At 51.2% G+C, this 24,566-nt stretch overlaps 1 protein-coding gene across 1 annotated transcript; it reads left to right on the forward strand.

The window, feature by feature from the left end:
• On the forward strand, window positions 1–24,177 carry camsap1a (calmodulin regulated spectrin-associated protein 1a). Its single transcript, XM_047045898.1, has 19 exons — window positions 1–362; window positions 855–1,018; window positions 7,375–7,637; window positions 10,338–10,499; window positions 10,670–10,750; window positions 12,418–12,477; window positions 13,637–13,778; window positions 13,967–14,106; window positions 14,376–14,472; window positions 14,635–14,770; window positions 14,883–14,974; window positions 15,129–15,225; window positions 15,354–18,003; window positions 18,552–18,688; window positions 18,938–19,152; window positions 20,860–20,947; window positions 21,091–21,224; window positions 21,422–21,540; window positions 21,726–24,177. Exons 2-19 carry the CDS (start codon window positions 856–858, stop codon window positions 22,014–22,016), a joined length of 5,067 nt encoding a protein of 1,688 aa, XP_046901854.1. The 5' UTR covers window positions 1–362; window position 855; the 3' UTR covers window positions 22,017–24,177.
• The last annotated feature ends 389 nt before the right edge of the window (window positions 24,178–24,566 follow it).

The following is a 24,566-nucleotide window of genomic DNA, read 5'->3' on the forward strand; positions in this document are numbered from 1 at the left end:
GACGTCCCCATAGAGACGAACGCACACAACGGGGCTGCCAAGAACACGAGATTTCCTTCATTCTGTTGCAATGGCATCAAATCAGACATTGTGTCCTGCAGGAAAATAACCGGACGTGCGAAAAATATGTTTTTCATCATCTGACAATTGCTAATTGTATTTTTTCTTGGATTAATGCCCGAATCTTCTCCCGTTGCAGTTGTCATGTAGCCAAAGGCCGCATTGGAGAGGGTTGTGTTGCTGGGTAGGGAGGAGTAGAGCAGGGCTCTGTGTTGCCGTTCAGTTACGGTGAAAACAAAATATTTTTTTATTTGATCTACTATCTTCCAAACCTGGATTGCGAATCTCTTGCACATCTGAAGGTAATGTTTGATGAAGAACTGTCAAACGATTGTATGTTTATAAAAGTAATGTAACCATTCAATTAGCTAGCAAAGCAAACGCAGTCAGCTAGTGGTGCTGCTTGCTAGCTAGTAAGCTAGCGTTAGTTCATTCATGCCATGGGTCAGATATTCAGAGCTAGCCTACCAGCTAGTTAACAAAACAGAAAAGGAATTTGCCAAAGGGGCTAATTTACACAGTACTTCTTACCAGGCTGTTATTATAAGATCAGTCGAGGGACAGTGTCTGTATGTAATAGATTTGAGCAGACAATGCATTTTGTTATTCTGGGAGGGTGGGCGTTTCATTCAAGCGCTCGTGCGATCTACGGTACCCTGGATTGATGATGTCATGCTCTAACTAGCTAGCACCTAATAGCGGGGTTGACGTTTAATCCACTCACATGTATTACAGTGTAGCCCACGATTCTAGCTAGCTAACTCATAGTTTAATGGTTGTTGTGTTTGACGCAGGATGGATGTGGACGTTTGTGCTGGTGGGGACAGCACCCGGAGGAAAGTGGATTCAGCAGGTGAAGGAGGCACCATGGAGATTGTACCGCTGGAGATGTACGACTCTGCAAGGGCGAAAATTGATGCGAATCTCCGCTGGCTGTTCGCCAAAGCTTACGGTATAGGTACGTTTTTTAATTTAATGCTGTGTTCAGCAGTTCGATAGGTTGGACTTCACTTCATCTTTATAGATAATCAATGTTGTGCTTAAGATTAAAATGAATGCTATATGTTGGCTACATTTCTCTACACAATGATTGTAGCGTACACCATACACGGTTCTATAGCTGGTTAAATTGCATCACGGACCTGCTAATAGTTTGGGACCGTCTGGCAAATATGTCTCAAAATTGCTGATTCACCTTGTGTGTATCAGCCTGGTGTCTGGCCCTCAGAAGTGCATTGTCCCCACTTTCGAAACTGTTTTTACTTTAAGACATGTTAGGGACGAACCAAATCCGCTATCGTTTACTGTCTAGAATCTGCATGGACTTGTGTGTTTGTGTGAGTGTGCGTGTGTGATACAGAGCATGACATCTCTAGAAAGCTCAAGAGCATCAGCACTGTCAAGACTGGTGAAATACCATGATTACTCTGGAAAATGATTTGACCTACATATCTCTTAAATTCCTCTTCCATGGAGTGATCAGTGGGTTGGTGTGGCAGTGTGGGATAGGTCAGTCTACAGATTTTGTAGAGAATGCTGAGTCGGTCTGACAGCCAGTGAACAGGTCAACATCACATGTAGATGTGACATTCACTTCCTGAGTTCTGCTATATTCACTGTGGTGGTATAGTTATAGTGCCAGAGGTATAAAAAACCCTGAAATGGTCTAATAATTTAATATTGTTCAATCCAAACAAGCGTTTTGGCAAAGGGATGTTTGAGTAATTTTAGTTGTTCACACTTTTGTACACAAACACACACCCAGAGACAGACACACACACTAATATACACAAATACTCAAATACAAACACATGGCCTGTGTTTCGACGAGTCACAACAGAGAGGGTTATTCCTAGATCTTCTGCTTTGGATTAGAAAATGACAGGGATTACAGTGCAGCCATGTAGGGACTCTGAAATCAACCTGGACTATATTTTGCTGCCTGTCAAACTAAGATTGATTTTCCTGCTGTTTCATAAACTTGGTCATCCTTTCCCAACTCATGTAACTGATGTGTAACATGCTTTATCTAATGAACAACATGATTGTAATGACTTCATTGGATTCAGTATATTTATATCTCTCTCTCTGTCTCTCTGTCTCTCTCTCTCTCTCTCTCTCTCTCTCTCTCACACGCACTCTCACGCACTCTCAGTTCAGTTCAAAGGGCTTTATTGGCATGAAAACAACAATTGTTCATATTGCCAGAGCAATGGTAGAATTACAGAAATATTCATCAATATAAATCATGGCCTTATATATACTTATTTTTCATACAGTCACATACAGAGACACACACGGCAGTTTAACATAAACATACGTGTAGCTACACCACGCAGGTGTACAGCTTGTATCCATGTTATTATTATTCAAGTTGGTATATTTTTTATGTTGTCAAATAATCGGTAGAAAAAATACATAAATAAGTAAATAGATACATATACACACACGTACATACACCCACACGTGTATATATATATATATATATATATATATATATATATATATATATACACACGTATAGACATACATACAGTACCACATTTTCCAAATGTGTCCAAACTTTTGACTGGTACTGTACGCACATACACCACATCTCTCTCTCTCTCTCTCTCTCTCTCTGTCTCTCTTTGTTACATACACGACACGCCCTAACCGTCCTCCCTGATGCATGTCTACCTCAGGACTGGAAACTCCCTTTGATCCAAAACAAACACACCCATTTGTTTCAATTGCTGGATCACTTAGGCTGTGGGTGTGTGGGTGTGTTGGGGACAGCACAGAGACACATAATGGACTCCTCACAGAGCGATCAATACCCTCTGGGTTCCGACTCTCCTCTCCTACCCTCTGTGCTGGGCTGTTCTGGGGATAGTGGGAGGGTCCGATGAAGCCAAACAGTCAACTAGGACATGGAGGTAACTGTTTGTGTGTGGTCTTCTCAACCAGTCACTACCAGAATCCTCTCTCTCGACTCTGCTCGTGTTCAGGTGTGGGTGGAGGCACGCTCACAACCTTACGGTTCTCTCCACAAAAAGGCCCCATCTTTGATCTGTTTCTGTGCCCTTTACAGGAACATTGCTTTGTTGTGTTCACTGGAGCTGGGGTGTGGTGGTCTGTCCTCATCATCATCACGTAGCCTTTGGGATCCACCTGACCCACTTCTACACAGCATTTCCTCCCGGAGGAAATGATAAGTTCACCATGACAACAGGTAGTGATATAGACTTGAGTCTTGGGGATGATGACACCACTACTGGTCAACGCCCGGAAGGGGCCGTCTCTGGAACAGCGTCTGGCATTTAGGTCCATCTTGCTGCCGTCCTACTGTACGGCGTGTGTGTGAATGCTGGTGTATCCCTCTCTGTTCTGTTGCGTGTGTGTCACTTAGGAAAACAGTGTGTAAGAGGTCAGCTGGTCCACCCCGATAAGTCCGGTCGGTCATTTTCTCTGACTCAGACATTGGTGTGACAGACACTCCTGAATGAGTGAGATATAGGCAGAGAGAAAGAGAGAGAGAGAGAGAGAGAGATGCAGAGAAAGATGGAGTGAGACAGTCAGGAGGCAGGGTGGGGTTAGTCCTGTCACATCTTCCACATTAACCCACATGGGACTGATACAGCAGCCAGGGCAGTGGAACACAGCACAGCCTAGCCTACATTCTCCCTCCAATGCCTCCCTCCCAACTCCCCCCCCCCCCCCAACTCCCCCCCCCCCCCCCCAACTTCTCCTCACCAAATCGGTCTCGCAGGTAGCCAGTCGATCTAGACTCACTGAACTGCCTGGCTTCGTCAGTTTCTGCGTCAGTTCCTGCGCTCCGGCATCCTTGAGGGTTTAGCTTGGTTGAGGGGCAGTTCTATGGGCGTATGTGAAGCCCTCTGTGACATGCTTGCGTGTAAAAAGGGCTATACAAATACATTTGATTTGATTTGATCCTGTGAGCCTATCAGTCCGCGGTCACACCAGCGTTGGAGCGTGCTCCAGTGAAGACCCCCGAGGTGAGATGGGTGTGAAGACTGGAGGTGTCTCTTCTCACCCGTCTCGCCGCCTGTGAACGTGTCCTCGCCCAACCGGCCTGGCTGTTCCTCACTGTCGTTCAGAAACATCGCGCGCGTCTAGAAAGCCTCACAACGCCGTTACTAACGTTGACGCGCAGCGCCGACGTGCCGAGTCCGGGAGAGCCTAGACCGAAACAGGAAACGGAGAGTCGGGTTAGTCACGTCGCCTCATCCGTCATTAGAACACGTCGTGTCCCACATTGCCTCACTGTTGCACATGTTCAGAGTGAACGCCTTTTGACGTGACACGGGGAAGGCTGTCTCCTCGCTTGTCAGAGAGAGGCAAACGGTCCGCTCTGTGAGAGTCGATTTGGTGTAAGAGGGACAGCGGCCTGCTCTAGAGCGAAAGAGCAGAGGATATAGGTCTCTGAGAGAGACAGGAGGGAGGAGCAGAGAAAGGATGATGAGCAGAGAAGACTGCTCTATGAGAGAGAGAGAGCCAGGAAGAGTGTTCTATGAGAGAGAGAGCGCCAAGGTCAGAGAAGTCAAAACCATCTTAACGGATTAGACTACACCTCTAAAAGGGAAATGGGATAATGTGGTCAGGTTTGTTGACTACACAGAGACCTTTCCAGTCACAACTCCCAGTAGACCCACTAGAAATACCTATCCTGAGTCGGTTCAATTTAAGTTTTGATCTTTAATGGCAATGTGCTTTATCTGATTAAGATCAACGAATCAATTTGAATTGTTTTCTGAGAATTTGCCCGTCCATCCTCCTGTGTTCTGGTCTTGTCAACACATCAACAGTAAAGGTGTTAGCTCCCTCCCTCCCTCCCTGTCCTCCCTCCCTCCCCTGCACCCTCCTGCCTCCTTCCTTCGTGCCTACTCTCCTCCCAGCCTGCCTGCCTCAGTCAGGTGGATCTCTGCTAGCTGACCATGCGTTTGGAAGGAGAGAGGGAGAGGACTGCTGGAACAAAGACTTTTCTCAGGCTTTGCTCGATTAAACACACACACGCACACACGCACACACACACACAGCATGTTGTGATTGAGCTATTGCAGAGATCAGGTGGTAACCGTCAAGGGAGTATTAGCCACCATGATTAGAGAGTGAATCCCACCTGCCAAACCTTTCCCCTCGGGCCCTGTCCTGTGTGTGTGTGTGTGAGTATGACCCACCCCCACCGAGGTCCCCCTTCCTACCAGTCTCACCATCCTAGGATCAACTGCCACTGCTCATCAGTGTTTCCCGGGCAACCAGGGTGAGGGGGGTGGGGGAGATGGGGGAGTGGAGGACAGAAGGGAGGGGGGTTTGGGCAGGAGAAGAAAGGGACAGTGGAGGGGAAGGGAGTAAGAGGAGGGCGGTGAGTGGACAGTATCATACAGGGAGTAGCCACATGCTAGAAAGGAAGATGGAGTGGTAGAGAGAGAGAGAGATTGAGAGAGAGAGAGACTGTGTCTGTGGGCAGGATGAGAGAAGATAGTGTGGCAGGGAGCCTGTGTGGGTGTGGCAGGATGAGTGGGCAGGTATCAGTGGGCAGGTATCAGTGGGCAGTCAGCCGTGGTGTTCATCTAACTCTCCTCTAGGACTGTGTGGGTGTTGTCTCCTCCTGCTTTTGGAATAGTCTCTCCATCATTGTTGGTTAATGATGCTTAATGATGCCATGCCAGTAAGATGGACACCATTATTTCTTCAGCCTGGTGTGTAGCAGTATGACTGTGGATCACCTTTAGCTCTCTGTTGTTGTGGCTTGTTTGGACACACACACACACACAGCTAACTCGGTCTCTCTGCCTGTCCCGTACAGTCGGGTGATGATGACGTTCCAAGCCATGGCTAAAGCAAGGTATCTAAGCGTTGTCAGGGCTTAGGGCTGGATTAGCACGGGGAGGGGGGGTATAATTAGAACTCTAGAACGCTGGGGGGGTAAAAATAACCGCTCCAGCTCAGCCAGGCTAGGACGGCACATAGCTAGTCTAGAACCTCACTGACGAAGCCAACTCTCCCCCTCCCCCCCCCTCCCCCCACACACACACACACACACACTCCTGGTCGACGTGTGTTCTCTGGCGCCCAGTCTGCAGCCTGATGTGCATGTGGGGTCCCTCCCCCGCAGATCTCCTGTCCACTGAGTCCCTGCCCTCTCAGCCGGCCTAAGCTGCCGCCCGCCTCCCTCTCTCTCTGTGGAGCTGCTTACGTGACATAACAGGCCAGCTCCCTGCCAGACATGTGTCGGAGCACGCTCCCAAGAGAGGCTTGATGTGTCCGTTTGGGGCCCGAGGTCGAGGGGACCGGGCCAAGGTCTCCATGATGGGGGCCGTGTACGCGGTAGTGGTTGACCGGGAAGGGGAAAGTCACCCTTGTGTTTCAGACATCCGGGTCGTTAGTTTGAAGGTATGCCAATCTGTGTGTGACGATACAACCTACTTGGAGCTTTGTTGCGTGTTCAGCTTTTGGAGCCGGTCAGTGTGTTGTTGTCGGAGCGTAGTAACCGAGGGGGCGTGCACGCACACATTCTGCTGTGTCATCTGAGAGCTTTGCCCTTTTGAAGGTATCGGTTCCCTTGCGGAGTGATGGAGGCTAGGGGAGAGAGAGCCTTGCCGAGAGAGCCTGGTGCATTCTCTCTCTCTCTCTACAGGCATCCATCAATCCAAGTGTGGAGCCGTCCTGCAAGTCCAGCTCGGACTAACCCTAACCCGGTTAGCAGCACAGCTCGATTCCAGCCGAGCCCAGCTCAGCTTAGCCCAGACCAGCCTATCTCAGCTTAACTTAACCCATCCCAGGCCAGCCGAGCTCATGCAGCATAGCTCAGCTGAATCAGCCCATAGGTGTCTGTGTGATGAGCTGCTGTGTGCTCACTTAGCTGACAGACACAGAGCAATCAGGACTGAGCCCAGACAGGAAGGACAGAACAGCACTTCCTGCTCAGTGAGGCAGGACGCAACACGCCCTAAATCCATACACAGGGGAGCCTGGACGTTTGACATGGCTGTTATTGTTAAGGGTACGGTACCATATTAACATTCGGGTTCACTTTCAATCGGGTATCAAAATAGCTCAAAGAGGCACTGTGAGGATTGTTAGGCTGAAACAGTAGAACGTCAGTAAAATGGACGAGATCCATTTGAGACCTTCCCCTCACACTCCCCTTTCAGCCCCGGTCTTCTTTAGACCCCAAACACCCATCCTTTCCTTCACTCCCCCTTTAACCTCCCCGCCGCACCATGCGGGTCATCCCCAGTCTCCCATTCACCACCAACATGGGTGTCAGCATTCTTCTCTCTCCACCCCCCCCCCCGCCCCCCCTTATAGACCACGTCCCCCAGGACCTCCGGGACCCCTTCTACACGGACCAGTACGACCAGGAGCACATCAAGCCCCCGGTGATCCGCCTGCTCCTCTCCGGGGAGCTCTACTGCCGGGTGTGCGGCCTGGTCCTGAAGGGCGAGCAGGCGGCCACGCTGCACACGCACCAGTCGGTCATCCAGGCGCTGGCCAGGAAGGGCATCTACGTCCTGGAGAGCGACAACACGCCCGTCTCCAACGCCGACCTCAGCTCCGCCCCCATCAAGATGGTGAGTTGGGTGGGGAGGTGGAGCTGGGTGGGTGGGTGTGTGTGTGCGTGCGGGGTTGGGGTAAGGGTGTCGGTGTGTGCTGATGTGTTGTAAGTGTGTGGTCCGTGTTGTGTGTGTGTGTTTGGCCTTTCTTTTGTAAGAAACACACACGAGAAAGATTTACTTCACCATTCCTCAGGGCATGGCGACTGTATTCCTGCCTGCTAGCCTGGGGGTGTTAGCTATCTGCTGTAAATCTGCCCCTAGCTACAGTAGCAGCATTGTTACTCCTGACACACACACGCACACACACACACACACACACACACACACACACACGCACACACACACACAGGAGGACCATCTGCTTCAGTCTCACTTCCTGCGGGGACTGTGTACACCGGCCAAAGTAGCAGGTCACACACCAGCACTGTGCTGGCATAATAACACGCCACCTGCATGTGTGTGTGTATGTGTGTTAAAACTTCTATGTTGATATATTATTGGTTGATAACACTCATAATGCTGTTTTTATTGCATGCAGTAAAACCACAGAGTATTTGTGGTTGTTGTTTGGTGTGAATTCGAGATGCATCTTACAGCTCAGAGTAGCCATACCCCCCCAAAAATACCCTTCATACGGACCCAGGAGACACGAGAAGAAGTTTAAACGTAGGTTCTGGAATTTGACTATGGACTCGAACCAGTATGGCTGAAAGGCTGAAAAGCATGCTGTGTGGATATGTGGCTGTCTTGAGAGGGCATATAAAAAGGGTTATACAATGGACATTTAATAGGATTGGGATTTGATGTGGTTCTGGTGTGTGTAGTAGAGATCAGTCGGGCCTGCTTGAGCTCAGATGATCATATTAGGAAGTATTTGGCTGTGAGTTGCAAAGAGCAGCTCCTCTCCCTCCCTCCCTCCCTCTCTCTATCCCTCTCTGAGCAAATCAATGGTTGGCGCCGTGTGTGTGTGGGGGTCTGGAGACACACACTGTGCAGTCTGTGTGTGTTTCTCGATCCTGCCCAGATCGATGTTGTCCTTGATGTGTCCAGTCTGTTCCTGGACCAGCAGAACTCAGCTCACCCAGTAGAACTGGACCTTGATCAGACCACGATCGACGACACCGCTGCCTAATTAGAGCATCTGATGGGAAAAAAAACGATATCACCCTGTCACAAACATCCAGTTATTGACTTTCCATTCCAGTGTGTTCCTCCCCTGTGTGTGTGTGTCATGTTGGATTAGTTTTGAAAGTTTAATTGAACGTCATCGCAACATTTAGTTCAGTTCAGGCAGAGTGCAGCAGGTTCCACTCCCTCCAGGACCCACGGCTGCCCACATACCACACACTCCTGACACATTCCTCTAGACATTCCTCTACACACTCCCTACACTGGACACAGGCCCTCTCACCTACAGGTAGGACTACCTACACACTACCTGGAGACACACACACACACTTAATGCACCTGCAACATTTTTTGATCAATTTAGGCTAACCTTTTATTAACCAGGAAGGGCTCATTGAGATGGAAAGTCTCTTTCTTCAAGAGCGTCCTGGCAGCACCGAGTCATTACGCTAACATTACCACATGAAAAGCTACAAATGATCCAGTGCAATCACCAGAGTATAACAAAATCACAAAACAACAACTTTGAAAACATTTACCTCTAGAGCCCGGCCGATATATCGGCGGGCCGATATTATCGGCCGATATCAGGTATTTTCCAAACTATCGGTATTGGCATTTATAATGACCGATAAATGAATATTAATGTTTTTTTAATATGTTTTAATATTTGTTATTATTTGTTTTTGTTCAAAGGAATGTAAGTTTCATATCTTAAGTTTGTATTTTTATACATTTTATTTATCAGAACTTTAATATATTTTGATGTTCCTCTGTTCTGTTGTGACAATAAAACAAACAAGTTTATTTTGAAACTGCATTATCCTATTATTTTTGTGAGGAAATAATAACAGGAGTCAGATGGCTGAGCGGTTAGGAAATCAGGCTATTAATCTGTAGGTTGCCAGTTGATTCCCGGCCGTGTCAAATGACGTTGTGTCCTTGGGCAAGGCACTTCACCCTACTTGCCTCGGGGAATGCCTCGCTGTACTTGCTGCAAGTCGATCTGGATAAGAACGTGTGCTAACAATGACTAAATGTAAACTACAAATAACTAATGTTAGGGAAATCAGTTTGTTTTGTTATGCGTTTCTGGATATTTTTTTATATTTTTTTATCAGAATATCGGATTTTGAAATCACCAAATATTTGTATCGATATCGGCCTTAAAAATCCTTTATCGGTCGGGCTCTATTTACCACATGAAATGTCCATGTGTGGACACACACACACACACAGAAACACAGAGAACTCTGAGATCAAGAGTTCTTGGCCAAGGTCAGTTTCCTTCTGTGAAGGGACAACAACCGAAGCAGATCTCTTTATCCCAGCAGGGGGCAGGTGCACACGCACCTCCCAGGCCCACGTTACATGGAGTGCTACCAAATCCACCTGTCACGTTTATCTTGGAGAGTGTTCTCGAACAGTTCTGCACATTGGCTGCAGAAGATGTACAGACACACATGGGTCATTAGTAGTGAGTAGTGCAGTGGAAACGGATAAAGAAGACTTTGTAGAAAAGAAAACAGATTGATTTAGAACCTGGTGTGTGTGCGCACTCACGTGTGTGCGTGTGTGTGTGTGCAGAGTGCCCACATCCCCCTGATAGACGCCCTGATGATGGCCTACACAGTGGAGATGATCAGCATCGAGAGGGTGGTGACCAGCGTCAAGCGTTTCTCCACCTTCAGCGCCTCCAAGGAGCTGCCCTTTGACCTGGAGGACGCCATGGTCTTTTGGATCAACAAGGTGTGTGTGTGTGTGTCTGCTTGCATGCCTGTTTGGATGTGTTGAATTGTTCGCGTGTATGTGTTTCTGTGTGTCGACCTGTGTGTGTGTGTGTGTGTGTGTGTGTGTGTGTACCTGTGTGTGTATGTTTCTGTGCTTTGACATGTGTGCTGACACGCGTGCACCTCCAGGTGAACATGAAGATGAGGGAGATCACAGACAAGGAGATGAAGATGAAGCAGCACCTGCTGGACTCTCCAAGCCACCAGAAGGTACCTGTCTGCCCTCTTAGTCCTCTCCCTCTCTCTCGGTCTCTCTCGGTCTCTCTCTCTCTCTCTCTCTCTCTGTCTTTTTCTCTCTCTCTCGGTCTCTCTCTCTCTCTCTCTCTCTCTCTCTCTCTCTCTCTCTCTCTCTCTCTCTGTTCCTCTCTCTCTGTTCCTCTCTCTCTCTCTCTCTCTCTCGGTCTCTCTCTCTCTCTCTGTCTCTCTCTCTGTACCTCTCTCCCTCTGTACCTCTCTCCCTCTGTACCTCTCTCCCTCTGTACCTCTCTCCCTCTCTATCTACCTCTCTCTCTCTCTATCTACCTCTCTCTATCTACCTCTCTCTCTCTCCCCCTCTCTTTACCTCTACCTCTCTCTCTCTCTCCCCTTCTCTTTACCTGTACCTCTCTCTCTACCTCTCTCTTTACCTCTCCATCCCTACATCTTAAGTTTCTTAGACAGCAAGGTAATACCCGAGTATTTATCTGAATTTCTCATTGCTGCACTTTCTCGCTCTCGCTCTCTTCCTTTCTCTTGACTTGAGCTTGCTCTCTCTTTAGCTCTCTCTCACACCCTCTCTTCTTCTCCCTCTTTCTCTGCATGGGTTGACGTACCTGCCCTCCCAGACCGACATCGTCATTAGCATATGCATGACAGCCCGTATCTCCCACCGGTTCTTGGCTTGTTCTAGACTGCCTCCTCCTAGACACAGAATAATCTGTCCAAGGCCTCGCTTCCATTCTCCACAAACGCACGCCTTTCCTCCTCCCTCCCACACCCGGGGGACTCTCTGCTGCAACCCCGCTGGATGGCTGGAAGCCTGTGCTTCTCCGCACGGCTGACACCGTCCTAGGGATGCCCAGAATGGAGGATGGAAAGTGTGATTTGGGAAAATCTGAACGTGGCCCCCTGGAAGTGGACGGTCCACTAGTCTGGTGACCAGTCTCTGTGCGGGAGGAACCGTGGCCCGGCGCTTGGTTTTGTCTAACCCCTCTCTTGACTGCTCTGCGATCAGATCTCCCTCCTCTTGGTCCTATCAATGGAGAAGGAGGGCGTGCGGGATCTGATGTGACCTTTGACCTCTGACCTGTCTGCTGCTCTTCCTGTTTGTGTCTCCTCCTCTACCTCCCCTTAAACCACTCCCCCTCTCTACTGCCTCCAGTCTCCCTCCAAATGGTATTGGAAGCTTGTACCTGTAAGTGCAACACGGAGCTCATCCTGTGTGCGTGTGTGTGTGTAAAGGACTGCAGCCCTCGCTATATGAGTTGTGCTTGCTCCGGTTTAGGGCAGGAGTGCTGAGGGGGGAGGGGGGGGGGCTCCTTGACACAGTCACACAGTGCCCCCTGGTGGGGGTAGACAGGAACTGCTTATCAACACAAGCCCATCGCTTTTGCATGGGGCCCTGCTCCATCCCCGACTCATTGCTTTTGAGCTTCACCTCACTGTGTCTGTGTGGAACCATCTCTGTGTCCGTCCGTCCGACAGACGGATGTTTCCGAGGGAAGGTCGGACCGAGCGACTTCCTGACCCATAATGGCTGCCTTTGTTTCACCCCACTCACTGTCTCCATGAAGCAGCTTGTGTGCGAGCCGTGTCCCCATGGGCTGAGGTCCATAACATGCTCCACTCATCCGTGATCCATCACTCATCCCCCTCCTCCTCCTGTCTTTCCCTCCCAGCCTGATATCATGCATGCGCTGGCCCATTGCTTGTTGGAGCCAGTGGAGTTCTCTCGCGTGGTAAATACCCCTCACTAACACACACACACTAACACACACACACACACTAACACACACACTCACACACTCACACACGTGTTCCTCTCACCCTCACCTAACCATATCTGGGTCAAACACCCGGACCAAATAGGACTGCCGGAGCAAAGATTACACTGTTTTGTGTTTTCAAAAGCAAATCACTTGAAATTGAATAAATGCTACGTGCCCAGTCCGTCCATGGCTTTCCCTAAATATGTCATAAGTATTTTTCTAAGGGTCTAGGAAACCACACTATTAGTGATTGTTACCATGTAATGTAAGTTTAAATATTCCAATATTATTTCAACATGTGTCTTATTTTTGGTTGAATCTGGCATTATTATTTAAATACTGTATCTTGTTTATTCTATTGTGTTATAGCTACAATTTAGAATGTGTTAGCGGTTAGCCACATGTGCCTCAGCCATATGCCAGCATCCTGTCTGCCCCAGCTGTGCTTAGCCTCCTCACACGGCTGTCCTTGTCATAACTGATTAGCTTACAAAACACAGGAATGAAGCACACAATAAATACACATCCAAATGAGTATTCCCACTTCTCTGTTAGGTATTTTTTATTTTATTTTTTTATCGGTGTTTTGAACCCAAACAGTGCAGATGTATTTTACGGTCTGGCAGTAGCAGTCCTCTATTCCTACCGGTCCCAGTGCTAACCCCCTCCATATGTCCTCCATATCCACCACCGTCACCACCACCTCCAGTCTCATCCGTCACACTACAGAAGATATGTGTGGTGAAGTTCCAGTAGTGAATGTTACCCTGGAGAGTATCAGTGTCTCTAACTACTGTATCAGCAGCTTGTACTGTTTCACTGACACCTAACTGTTGTTGTTGATAATGATGATGTGTGTAGTTGTTGTTGTTCGTGGTGGGGCTGTTGTGACCCTGTTGGCAGTCTTCCTGTCAGTGACTCAGCAGTAGTCAGTCTGATCTGGTATTGGCTGGTTTTGGGGTAGTCTGAGCTGGGGCTAGGGCGTACTGGTCCCAGACAAGCCTCTGATCCCTGCTCAAATATTCAATACAGACATGCACATTGACTGGGTCACAGGCAGGAAATGGTTGTGAACTGGGGATTGATAGTGTGTGTGTGGCCTTGCCTGACCGTCAACCTCTGTGTGTAGGTGCGTTACCGTAGAGACCACCTCACAGGGCGAACGCTGCAGCACTTCCCCCTGCTGGACGACCTCATGAAGGACGTGTGTGACGGCGCCGCCCTTCTGGCCGTGGTGCACTTCTACTGCCCCGAGCTCATGAGGCTGGAGGGTAGGTTTAACATTCTCCTGCCTCGGGTGGGGGTGGGGTGGGCAGGTTTAACGTTCTCCTGCCTCTGGAGGGGTCCTGCCTCCCCTCATAGGCTGTGTGTATTCTCGTTTAGTAGTAGTCCAATGTTTAGTAAATGAGGATATCCACTGGACTTGGCTTTCTGCTAACATCCTCTGGCTCTCCTGTAGACATCTGTCTGAAGGAGGTCCCCTCCATAGCCGACAGCCTCTACAACATCCAGCTGCTCAGAGAGTTCTCCAACGAGTACCTGAACCGAGCCTACTACCTGAGGCCAGAAGACTTGCTCTACGCCCCCCCAGTACTGAAGGTCAGCTCTCTCTCTCTCTCTCTCTCTCTCTCTCTCTCTCTCTCTCTCTCTCTCTCTCTCTCTCTCTCTCTCTCTCTCTCTGTCTCTCTCTCTCTGTCTCTCTCTCTCTGTCTCTCCCCCCCCCCCCCTCTCCCTGATGCACTGCCAGTCATCATCTTCCCACTCTGGAAATAGCTGTCACTCTCATGTTGACATTGTCCCAACTGTCATTCTGTAGTTATGTTTCTATATTGAGTGGTAATGTTTGTGTTTGGGACTTCTCTCCCCAGGGGAATGTGATGGTGTTCATTGCTGAACTCTTCTGGTGGTTCGAAACAATCAAGCCAGACTTTGTCCAGCCCAGGGACTTGCAGGAAATCAAAGATGGTAAAGAAATCAAACAATCCAATCCAACAGTCTATATAATGATTTTTTTTCTTCTCATTTATGTATTATTTACAACTACAGCAGAACCACTTGTAGAGACACATGCTAACCAGTGAGAGGCATGGATATGTTGATTGACATCCCTCACCACCTCTCCCACAGTGCGCTCCCTGCTGCAGCCGAAGACTTCCCGCCCCCACGTCCCCATCTCGAACGCCACCAGACGCAGCTTCCTGGTCACGCCTGACTCCCCTATCCTCATCGCCACGTCATCCTCCAGTCCAGACATCTGCAACAGGTATGTTCTACATCTTGGCCTGGCTTCTCAACAGCAGAGAGCTGGAGGGTTAAATCCTTTTTTGAGAGGGAGAAACAAGTTATAAATACATGTTGTTTCTCTTTCCTTCCAGTAACAGCAGAGCCAGCCCGTCATCCAGCCCCTCTCACTCGTTACTTCCCCTGAGGCAGAGACAGCAGCAGATGCAGGAGGACGACCTCTTAGGTCAGAACAAACGCACCCCCGGACCAAACACACTCACTGGGCCCAGAACCAGGAAGTCCTGGATTGCATTATGAATGACCCTTTAACTCCTCATAGTGATAACTGCACTGTAAGATGTACCAACACTGATTGTGGTTCCTCTGTGGATGCACAGGCCAGAGGACCAGGTCGAACTCTCTGACACGAGGGGATGGGCAACCCGCGACTCAGGTTCAGGGGTCAGTGTTGGCCTGGCCAGAGAGGAGACAGAGGTGAGCATGTGGCCAACTGGCATCTCTTCATTCAACGTTACGGGTTCATTTACACCTGTACTGGTTTATTTAAACCTCTTGAAATGTGCACTCTGTTCTAAGTCTATGTCTTTTTGCTGGCGCCCCAGACCCCTGTCCCAGCCAGTCCCCTATGCCCTTCACTTCTCCGTGGAGGGTGAGGGGGACACCGTGAGCCTGGCTCGCTCCATCAGCAAGGACAGCCTGGCCTCCAACATCCTCAGCGTGACCCCCAAGCACTCGCTGGGGGGCCCCCACCTGCCCCCCGCCCCCAGCAGGTTCAACGGTCAGGGCCTTCTCATGGGCCACGTGCGCATCGAGGACGAGGAGGTGGACGTGGAGGAGGAGGAGCTGGTGGCCATCATCCACCCCGAGGCCCTGGCCCGCCGCCGGGCCCCACACTCCGAGATGGAGCAGGATGACCTGGAGGTCCAGACTATGACCAGCAGGGGAGTGTCCAAGGCCCGCTCCCCTCACCCCAGCCCAAACCCCAGTCTGGGCCGGGGCCTGAGCCTGAGCCTGGTCCCAGACCAGCCCCCTGCTCTCTCCCCTGACCCCCAGACAGACGGCTTCTACCTGGAGCCCCTGATGCCGGCGGTTCTGAAGCCGGCCAAGGAGAAGAGCGTGAGCCTGAACAAGGAGGAGGAGAGCGGGGAGAGCCGCTCCAGAGCTGCCGGCTTCAGGAGAACTACGGAGGCGTCCGTCACCCCCAGGAGAGGCCTAGCATTGGAGCCCGATCTCAGCCATACCTTCACTCCCATCCCAGGAGCCATGCCCGGGTCTACGCCTGGCTTCGCCCCCCTCAGACCCCCCACGGAGGGCGCCGTGGGGCCTTCCACGGGGGCGGAGGCGGCCACGGCCAGGGAGCGGTCCTGCGGGTTCTTCCTCCACCTGTCCGAGCCCGGGGACGAAGGGGAGCAGGGGGGGCCGGCCTCGCTCCCGGGCCAGGCGCAGCTCCGCCACAGCCCCTACCCCGCCTGGGAGGCGGCGGGGCGCGACTCGGACTCGGAGCTGGCCGAGCTGGAGGACGACGAGGAGGAGGACGAGGAGCAGACGGAGCTGGCCAAGGAGGTGCTGAGGAGCGTGAGGGGGAAGTGTCTGGGCGAGGGCGGCGGGGTGGAGGAGGAGGAAGAGGAGAAGGAGGAGAAGGAGGAGAAGGAGGAGAAGGAGGAGGCGGGGGAGTCAGCCAAGCTGAGGGAGGACATGAAGGTGTGCGAGCACGACGACAAGGAGGGCGGCAGCGGCCGCTCCAGCCCGTGTCTCAGCACCACCTCGTGGGCCAGCAGTGCCAGCGGGAGCGCCTCCGTCCGGATGACCAGCTTCGCCGAGAGAAAGCTCCAGAAGGTCAGCTTCCCCGACGGCTGCTCCAGCACCAGCAGCTCCCAGAAGACCACGCCCGACGGCTCGGAGAGCGCCCCCTGCCCCCTGGGAGGCTCCTGGCGCCTGGGGCGGCTGGGGAAGGAGGGGCCTGGGCTGGGGAAGGAGGGCCTGGCGTCCGGGGTGGGGGCGGTGGCGTCGGAGCTGGTGCAGCTCCACATGCAGCTGGAGGAGCAGCGGCGCGCCATCGAACACCAGAAGAAGAAGATGGAGACCTTGTCCGCGCGGCAACGCCTCAAGCTGGGCAAGGCCGCTTTCCTGAACATCGTGAAGAAAGGCAAGAGTGACACCTTGCCCCAGCCCCTCAAACACCCTCAGAACCCCCGGGAGCAGGGCAAGACTCCGGCCAGCCAAGATGACTCCTGCCTGGGGGTCTTCAGGGGCCAGGGCCCAGGGAAGGGCCATGGGTTGGAGGGTCAGCGGGACAGGGACAACAGGACCAGCGTTGGTGACCCTCCGGATGAGATCCAGGGGAGCGAGCCAGACCTGGGCGACTGCAGCCGCTCCATCGACATGCTGAACGAAGCCATCAGCTCCATCCAGCAGCAGATGATGCAGATGTCGCTCCAGCAGGACTTGTTGATGAAGCAGAGCCTCCAGTCCCCCCCCGGAGCCCCCCCGGCCCCCGCCCCTCCCTCGGTCCCCACCCCTCCCGCCGTCCCCACCCCTCCCTCAGCCTCCGCTCCGCCCCCGGACTCCAGGGCCCGTCCGGCCGTCCACTTTGTGGAGATCGCTGCCTCGAACCCGCCGACTACCCGCAGACCCCCCAAGCTGAGCGCTGTCCGCGGGGCCCGGACCAAACCCTCCGTGCTCAAACTGAGCAAGGAGAACGGGCGGGCGGGGTCCAAGCCCATCACCCCCACCTCCGTGGTGAGCACAGACCCAGAGGTGCACGCCCCACGGGGCGGGGAGCAGGGGAGGGAGAGGAGGGGGGAGAGCTTTGTGATGTACGGGGAGCCCCCCGGGGAGCAAGAGGGGGAGAGGAGGGGCGAGAGCTTTGTGATGTTTGGGGAGCCCCCCAGGTCATTGGAGAGAGGGAACCTCCGGAACACCACCTTCAGAGTTCAGGCGGAGGAGAAAGAGCCCGGCTCCAGAGGGGGCCTGTGTCGAACCCCCAACTTGCCCAGCTCGGACCCCTCATCCATGGGAGGAAGCACCACCCACCCTCCCTGTCTGGAGGAAGGCCTGGAGGGGAGAGGGAGGAGCGACTCGGGCGGATCGCAGGAGGAGCATGCGGACGGAATGGAAGGGCTAAAGGGTAAAGGTCACCTGATTGAGGTGGACCTATCAGAGGTGAAGGACGCCTCAGACGGAGGTGGGTCAGACATACAGGACATGTCTGCTGACGGGGAAACCAAGTCTGGCCTGGGATTCTTCTTCAAGGTACTGGACTGTGTGTATATGTGTATGTATTAGAGCCCGACCGATATCGGCCGGCCGATATTATCGGACAATATTAGGCATTTTCCAATCTATAAGTATCGGCATTTATAATGGCCGATAAATTAATAAAAAATAAATAAAAAAAACACCCTTGAACCATGTTATGAGTCTTGACGTTGCATAGTTTGTCCACAAGAGGGCACTCTACAACATCCCTGTTGGCAACACTCTTGTTTAGAACGCCACAAACCCTACAACCAGCTGATCCAACCAGAGTCAGGCAGAGTGTTAGGGAAATTTGTTTATGTTTTGTTACGCGTTTCTGGATTTAAAAAAAATTATTGGCCGATATATCGAAATATCTGTTTTTTTTCTCAATAACAAAATATGTATATTGATATCTGCCTTAAAAGTCCTTAATCGGTGAGGTTCTAGTATGTATGCACGTGTATGTTAGTGTGTGTGTGACATGCCTAGCTGTGTCAGGGCTGGGAGTTGACTGCTTCTCCCCCCCCCCCCCCCCCCCCCCCCCCCCCCCCCCCGCGCAGGACGAGGAGAAGGCGGAGGATGAGATGGCGAAGCGGCGAGCTGCCTTCCTGCTCAAGCAGCAGAGGAAGGCAGAGGAGACGCGGCTACGCAAGCTGCAGCTGGAGGTGGACAGCGAACTCAAACGGGATGAGGCCAGGTACACACACACACACACATACACGCACACACACACACACGCACTCACACACGCACACACATGCACACACCTGCACACACACCCACACACTCACCCACACATTCACTCACACACGCACACACTCACCCACACATTCACTCACACACACTCACTCACACACACACACACACACACACACAGCTAACATTCATCCGAAAACATACGCCTCAAACCCACATACCAAGTGCATGTGTCTCCCTCCCTCCCCAGGCGCAAGGCTGAGGAGGACCGCGTGAGGAAGGAGGAGGAGAAGGCCCGCAGGGAGCTGATCAAGCAGGAGTACCTGAGGAGGAAGCAGCAGGAGCTGCTGGAGGAGCAGGGTCTGGTGAAGCCCAGGCCCAGGGCCAAGCCCCGCAACACCCGGCCCAAGTCCCTGCACCGGGGCGAGTCCTGCTCTGAAGCCTTCTCCAAGGGCTCCACTACCCGTAAGAACTCAACTAGTTTGGTGTTGTGAACTGGGCCTGTCGAATCCCAACAAATCAATGCGCGATGGTCGCGTTGCAACAAACAAAAAAAAAAAACGAGGACAACTTGACTTATTTTACTCATTATTCGGTCGGTGATCCGTGACTCAAAACTGCGGTTCTGTTCAGATCAAGAGTTTTGGGATCCATTGTACCACCAGGCTGGGGTAGTGGTACATATGATTCTGTCTGTCTGTGTCTCTGTCTGTCTGTTCCTGTCTGGTGTATTTGTTGTCAGTACTGTACAGTGTCTGTCACCTCTGTCTAACACTTTGTGTCTAGGTTTCCTGTTTGTATATTCTCTTCCTTTTAACCCTGGCCAGTTGGTATGGTGTTTATCCTACCATGTGTGTGTGTGTGTGTGTGCGCCACAGGTCATTCTCTGAGGGCGTCCATGTTGGTGAGAGTCCAGGGGTCAAGAGCAGGCAGTAGGGCAGGTGAAACATCTGCTTGACCCCATCGCGACCTTCTCATGACCCTTCACCTGAACTCCCCTGTAATCCCTATGGGAGCATGTCTGTGTCCAGGCCCCTTCATCTTTCACACTTCCTGTCTGTACACACCCACTCAGATCAGAGTTTGTCAGTCACCTCAGTGGAGTGGAGTGGAGTGGAGTGGCAGGGAGGCTGGGAGGCTGGGGTCAGGGAGGATGGGGACAGGGAGGCTGGGGGCAGGGAGGCTGGGGGCACGGAGGCTGGGGGCAGGGAGGCTAAGGGCTGGGGGCAGGGAGGCTGGGGGCACGGAGGCTGGGGGCAGGGAGGCTAAGGGCTGGGGGCAGGGAGGCTGGGGTCAGGGAGGCTGGGGGCAGGGAGGCTGGGGGCAGGGAGGCTAAGGGCTGGGGGCAGGGAGGCTGGGGTCAGGGAGGCTGGGGGCAGGGAGGCTGGGGGCAGGGAGGCTGGGGGCTGGGAGACTGGGGGCAGGGAGGATGGGAGGCTGGGGTCAGGGAGACTGGGATCAGGGAGACTGGGGGCAAGGAGGCTGGGGTCAGAGAGCTGAGGGCAGGGAGGCTGGGGGCAGGGAGGCTGGGGGCAGGGAGGCTGCGGTCAGGGAAGCTAGGGGCAGGGAGGCTGGGGACAGGGAGGCTGGGCGCTGGGGTCAGGGAGGATGGGAGGCTTGGGGCAGGGAGGCTGGGGGCTTGGGGCAGGGAGGCTGCTGTGTATGTAACCATCCTCTCATCTGATTGAATAAGATTGACCTCTCAGAGAAGTTGAAATAGGAGTCTTGATATGGACGATTCTTATATCCTGTTACTTTGTCAGCTGGTTGGGGGATTGGTTGGCTGCATGACACATTGGTTGCATGTACACATGTTACTGTGGTGTACAGTTACAGTACAAACATGTGTGTTACTATGGCTACACTGTATGTTCAGGGGTGACCAACCACCCGCCCTCCTTCCCTTATGGAGAGCTACACGGCTGTGATTCACTCCAAGCCCTTGTTTGGAGTGTTGCCTTGTCGATCAGGTACTTTAGACCCAGGTACTTTGTAGGTATTTTAGTATTTGCTGTGTTCAATTCTGGTTCAAGTGAAACCCTACAGGACAGTAGCATGTCATAGGAGCATGGTTGGAGAGCCCAGCGTTTACAGTGATTAAGTGAAAGATTCCAGCCCATACTGTGTATAAAGGGCTGTCTGTCTGTCTGTCTCTGTCTGTCTGTCTTGCAGCTGACAACCTGAGCTGTGGTTTGGGCTCCACCCTGTCTCTGGCCACTGAGACTGAGAGTGTCACCTCCGGTGGAGCTGGGTCACAGAGGTGAGTGTGTGTGTTTGTGTGTGTGTGTGTGTGTGTTGGTCTCACTGGCGATTAGTCTATAGCACTACTTTCTGTATTTTGAACTGTGATGTTTTCCACTGACGTGTTGTGTGCGTGTGCGTGTGTGTGTGTGTGTGTGTCAGGGCGGGCTCGGTGGGCTCGGTGGGCTCTGTGGAGTCCTTCCCTATGCTGAGCAGGAACTCCAGCAGGAACATGGAAAGAGACTGGGAGAACGGATCTACTGCATCCTCCATCACATCCACTGCAGAGTACAACGGTGAGATGCTAACACACACTCTCAAACACACACACTCTCAAACACACACACTCTCAAACACACACTCTCACACACACACTCTCACACACACACACACTCTCACACACACTCTCACACACACACACTCTCACACACACACTCACACACTCTCACTCACACACAGCTGCACCCTAACTCACCCCAACCTCCCTTTGCAGGTCCCAAACTATTTAAGGAGCCCAGCTCCAAGTCCAACAAGCCCCTCATCACCAACGCCATCGCCCACTGCTGCCTGGCCGGCAAGGTGAACGAGGGCCAGAAGAACGTCATCCTGGAGGTACGGTCGCCCCCGGCGACGCAGCAGCAGGGCTCAGGCTGCCTCTGCTCCTGGTCGACACGTGTCTCATCCGTCTTCCTGCTTTGCTCCGTGCCTTTTTTTCCCGAAGTTCCGTTTCCATGGTAACCGTGTTCTTACAGTCGTTTCTTTGTTGTTTTCCTCCCCCCCTGTTCCCATGGCCACAGGAGCTGGAGAAGTGCGAGTCGAACCACCTGATGATCCTGTTCCGCGACGGCGGCTGCCAGTTCCGGGCCATCTACTCCTTCTCCCCGGAGACGGAGGAGATCGCCAAGTTCACCGGCACCGGCCCTCGGACCATCAGCCGCAAGATGATCGACAAGCTGTACAAGTACAGCTCGGACAGGAAGCAGTTCACCGTCATCCCCGCCAAGACGGTGTCGGTCAGCGTGGACGCCCTGACCATCCACAACCACCTGTGGCAGGCCAAGAGGTCGGGAGGGTCGCGTAAAAAGTGAGGAGGAAGGTTGATCTCATGGATGAGAAGGTTGATCTCATGGATGAGAAGGTTGATCTCATGGATGAGAAGGTTGATCTCATGGATGAGACGAGTGAGGAGCCAAAAGGGAGGATGAGGAGGGGGATGAAGGCTTTTGTCCTCGTCTCACCACTATTGGGCTGGACCCAATAGTCTCAGAGCTAACTGACATGGACGCAGTCATCTTTGGGTGTGGCCTGCTGACAGGAAGGGGAGGAGTCTTAGAACACTGTGTAGGTGTAGCCTTCTGATAGGTGGAGAGGGAAATCTCTATAGAAGCCAATGTTTTAATGAATGAACACCTTCCAACTGAATGCACACTCCTCAGTTAAGGGTTATTATTATTTATTTGAGCTTTCTTTCTTTTTTTCCTCTCTCTTTTCTTTGTTTTGCATGTGGCACTTTTATGTTTGAAATATTATGAGATTCCTGTTGGAGGACTTTTATTTTGACCTTCAGACCGTCCTCAGCGGTTATGAAGACTCTGACTGCCTCTCTGTAGTGAGGAAGCAGGGACAGACTGAAACACTACTGAGACTAAATACTACAGAAGAAAGTGCAACTACTACTGACATTGCTGAAAGTAGCCTACAATAGCCTATGTTTGGTACCAACGTCTAACTAGCGACCTGGTTTAGCTATTAAACATGCCGCAGCCTGGCCCAACCACCATCCTGTCGCGGTCCCACAGACCCAAAACCACTGTTGTATACGTAGCGTAGGCCTGTCCATCCACCTTTGAATATTACGTGCTGTTCTCACCGTGCTTTACCATGGGAACACTCCAAACAAACCACCGCTGGTCTTTAGGGTTTGTTTTTGTTACGGTGAGAAGGGATGAAGACGACCCGCCTCATGTTACGGTCCAAGTCTCATCTGGTCTGAGTGTGTTTGTGCGTCTGTGTGTGAGCTTGTGATATGTTTTTGGAGGGGGGGGGGTAGGGGATTGTTAGCGTGACGGTTTGTCTCGCTTTGAATGTGTTTACTCTGAATTATGCTTTAAACTCGGGGTGCACACCATAAAGGATAGAGCACCACCAGCACAGTTTGTTTTGATGTGGGAGCCGCTGTTGTGTTGTGGGGGGAGGGGGGGGTATTTATTCAGTGTTTTTCGATTCAGTTGGTACAGTATTCACTCTACAGTGCTACTGATAACAGTGCATCTGGGTTCAGCTCATTATATTTGACCGATAGGGTGCATTGATTCTACTGATCTGACCTGGAGCTGGGACTCAGAAAACAGCCTGCTAGCTGAGGTCGACATGCAATGTGTCAGACCTGGGTACAATAGCACTGCTGTCAAGTACTGTGGGTGCACTTTATTTTTTTTTATTTTTTTATCCAGTACCGTGGAGCTAATAGGACACCTGCAGAACTGGAAACGAACAAGAAAAATCTGACACACCTTGTAATGTATTTAAATCCAACTTACCTTTTAAAAGCTTTGATCAAAAGTGTTTTCAAAGTGTTTCATGTAACGTATTCGACCTTGGAGGATTTGACCCACGTCTACACTGAGGGGCATGCTGGTCCATCTCCACGGAGAAGCTGTTCTGCTGCTTCAGACCTGAGATCAGATCTGAGATCAGACCTGACGCAGATGTGACCTGAGCCTTCTGCCCGGCATTCACTAAGGGCTGCTCTCAGACTAGCTCTAACGCAACAGACTTTGCCTCCAGGGAAACCGACGGCACAATACTTGATATAATTTGCTGCATTTTGTACATTTTGGTTGTTCCGTTGTGGTTTTGTACATAGTACAGTTTCTGTTTACTAAAAAAGCTGGCACTATTTGAGTTTAGTATTCCTTTACAGGCTTTCAAAGATTTTATTTGTGTCTTTAATATATTGTATCATATATTTATTTTGATGAGAAACACTAAAATGTAATAAATACTACTGCTAAAATGAAAGCAGGACTGCACTCTTCTTGCATTTTCAGTCACTTGTGGAAATAACCTGAAACCAAAACAAACGTTGAAAGTTTTTATTGATTGTTTCTTGACAATATAGTACTTGAATGCACATACGTTATATTTAGTAAGAAACAATTTGAAATGTTTTCAGATTTTTTTTCTCCAGAGTAAGAGCGATCTTGTAAGTTTCTACAGTTGGTGTGAAAACAATGTTCACCACTTCAGTGTTGCAGACATAATTGCTTGTTTGGTGTTCTGACTGTAAGCGTGTGACGTGGTCTCTGATGAATGAGTCATGTCTTGGATCTCTCGTACACGGCTTGGCGTATGGTACACACAACAGCCTTGTCCGCATGAGCTTCACTGCCCATCAACACAACCTCATCAGTTTAATGGCAACACTGATCATTTCTATCCTAAAACCGTATCAAATGTAATATATTTTACTGAATAAATATACATATCACAATAGAGTTTTTGGCTCAATGATGACAGTTGGAATGGAATGACATAGTGCCTTTAAAGGGTTTCAGTTGTGCAAAACATCTCGTCTATCCTACAAAATTATTTAATGACAACATAAATATTTATAAACATAAATAACACTGAAATAA

The sequence above is a fragment of the Hypomesus transpacificus genome, chromosome 22 (assembly GCF_021917145.1).
Source record: "Hypomesus transpacificus isolate Combined female chromosome 22, fHypTra1, whole genome shotgun sequence".
Classification (NCBI taxonomy): domain Eukaryota; kingdom Metazoa; phylum Chordata; class Actinopteri; order Osmeriformes; family Osmeridae; genus Hypomesus; species Hypomesus transpacificus.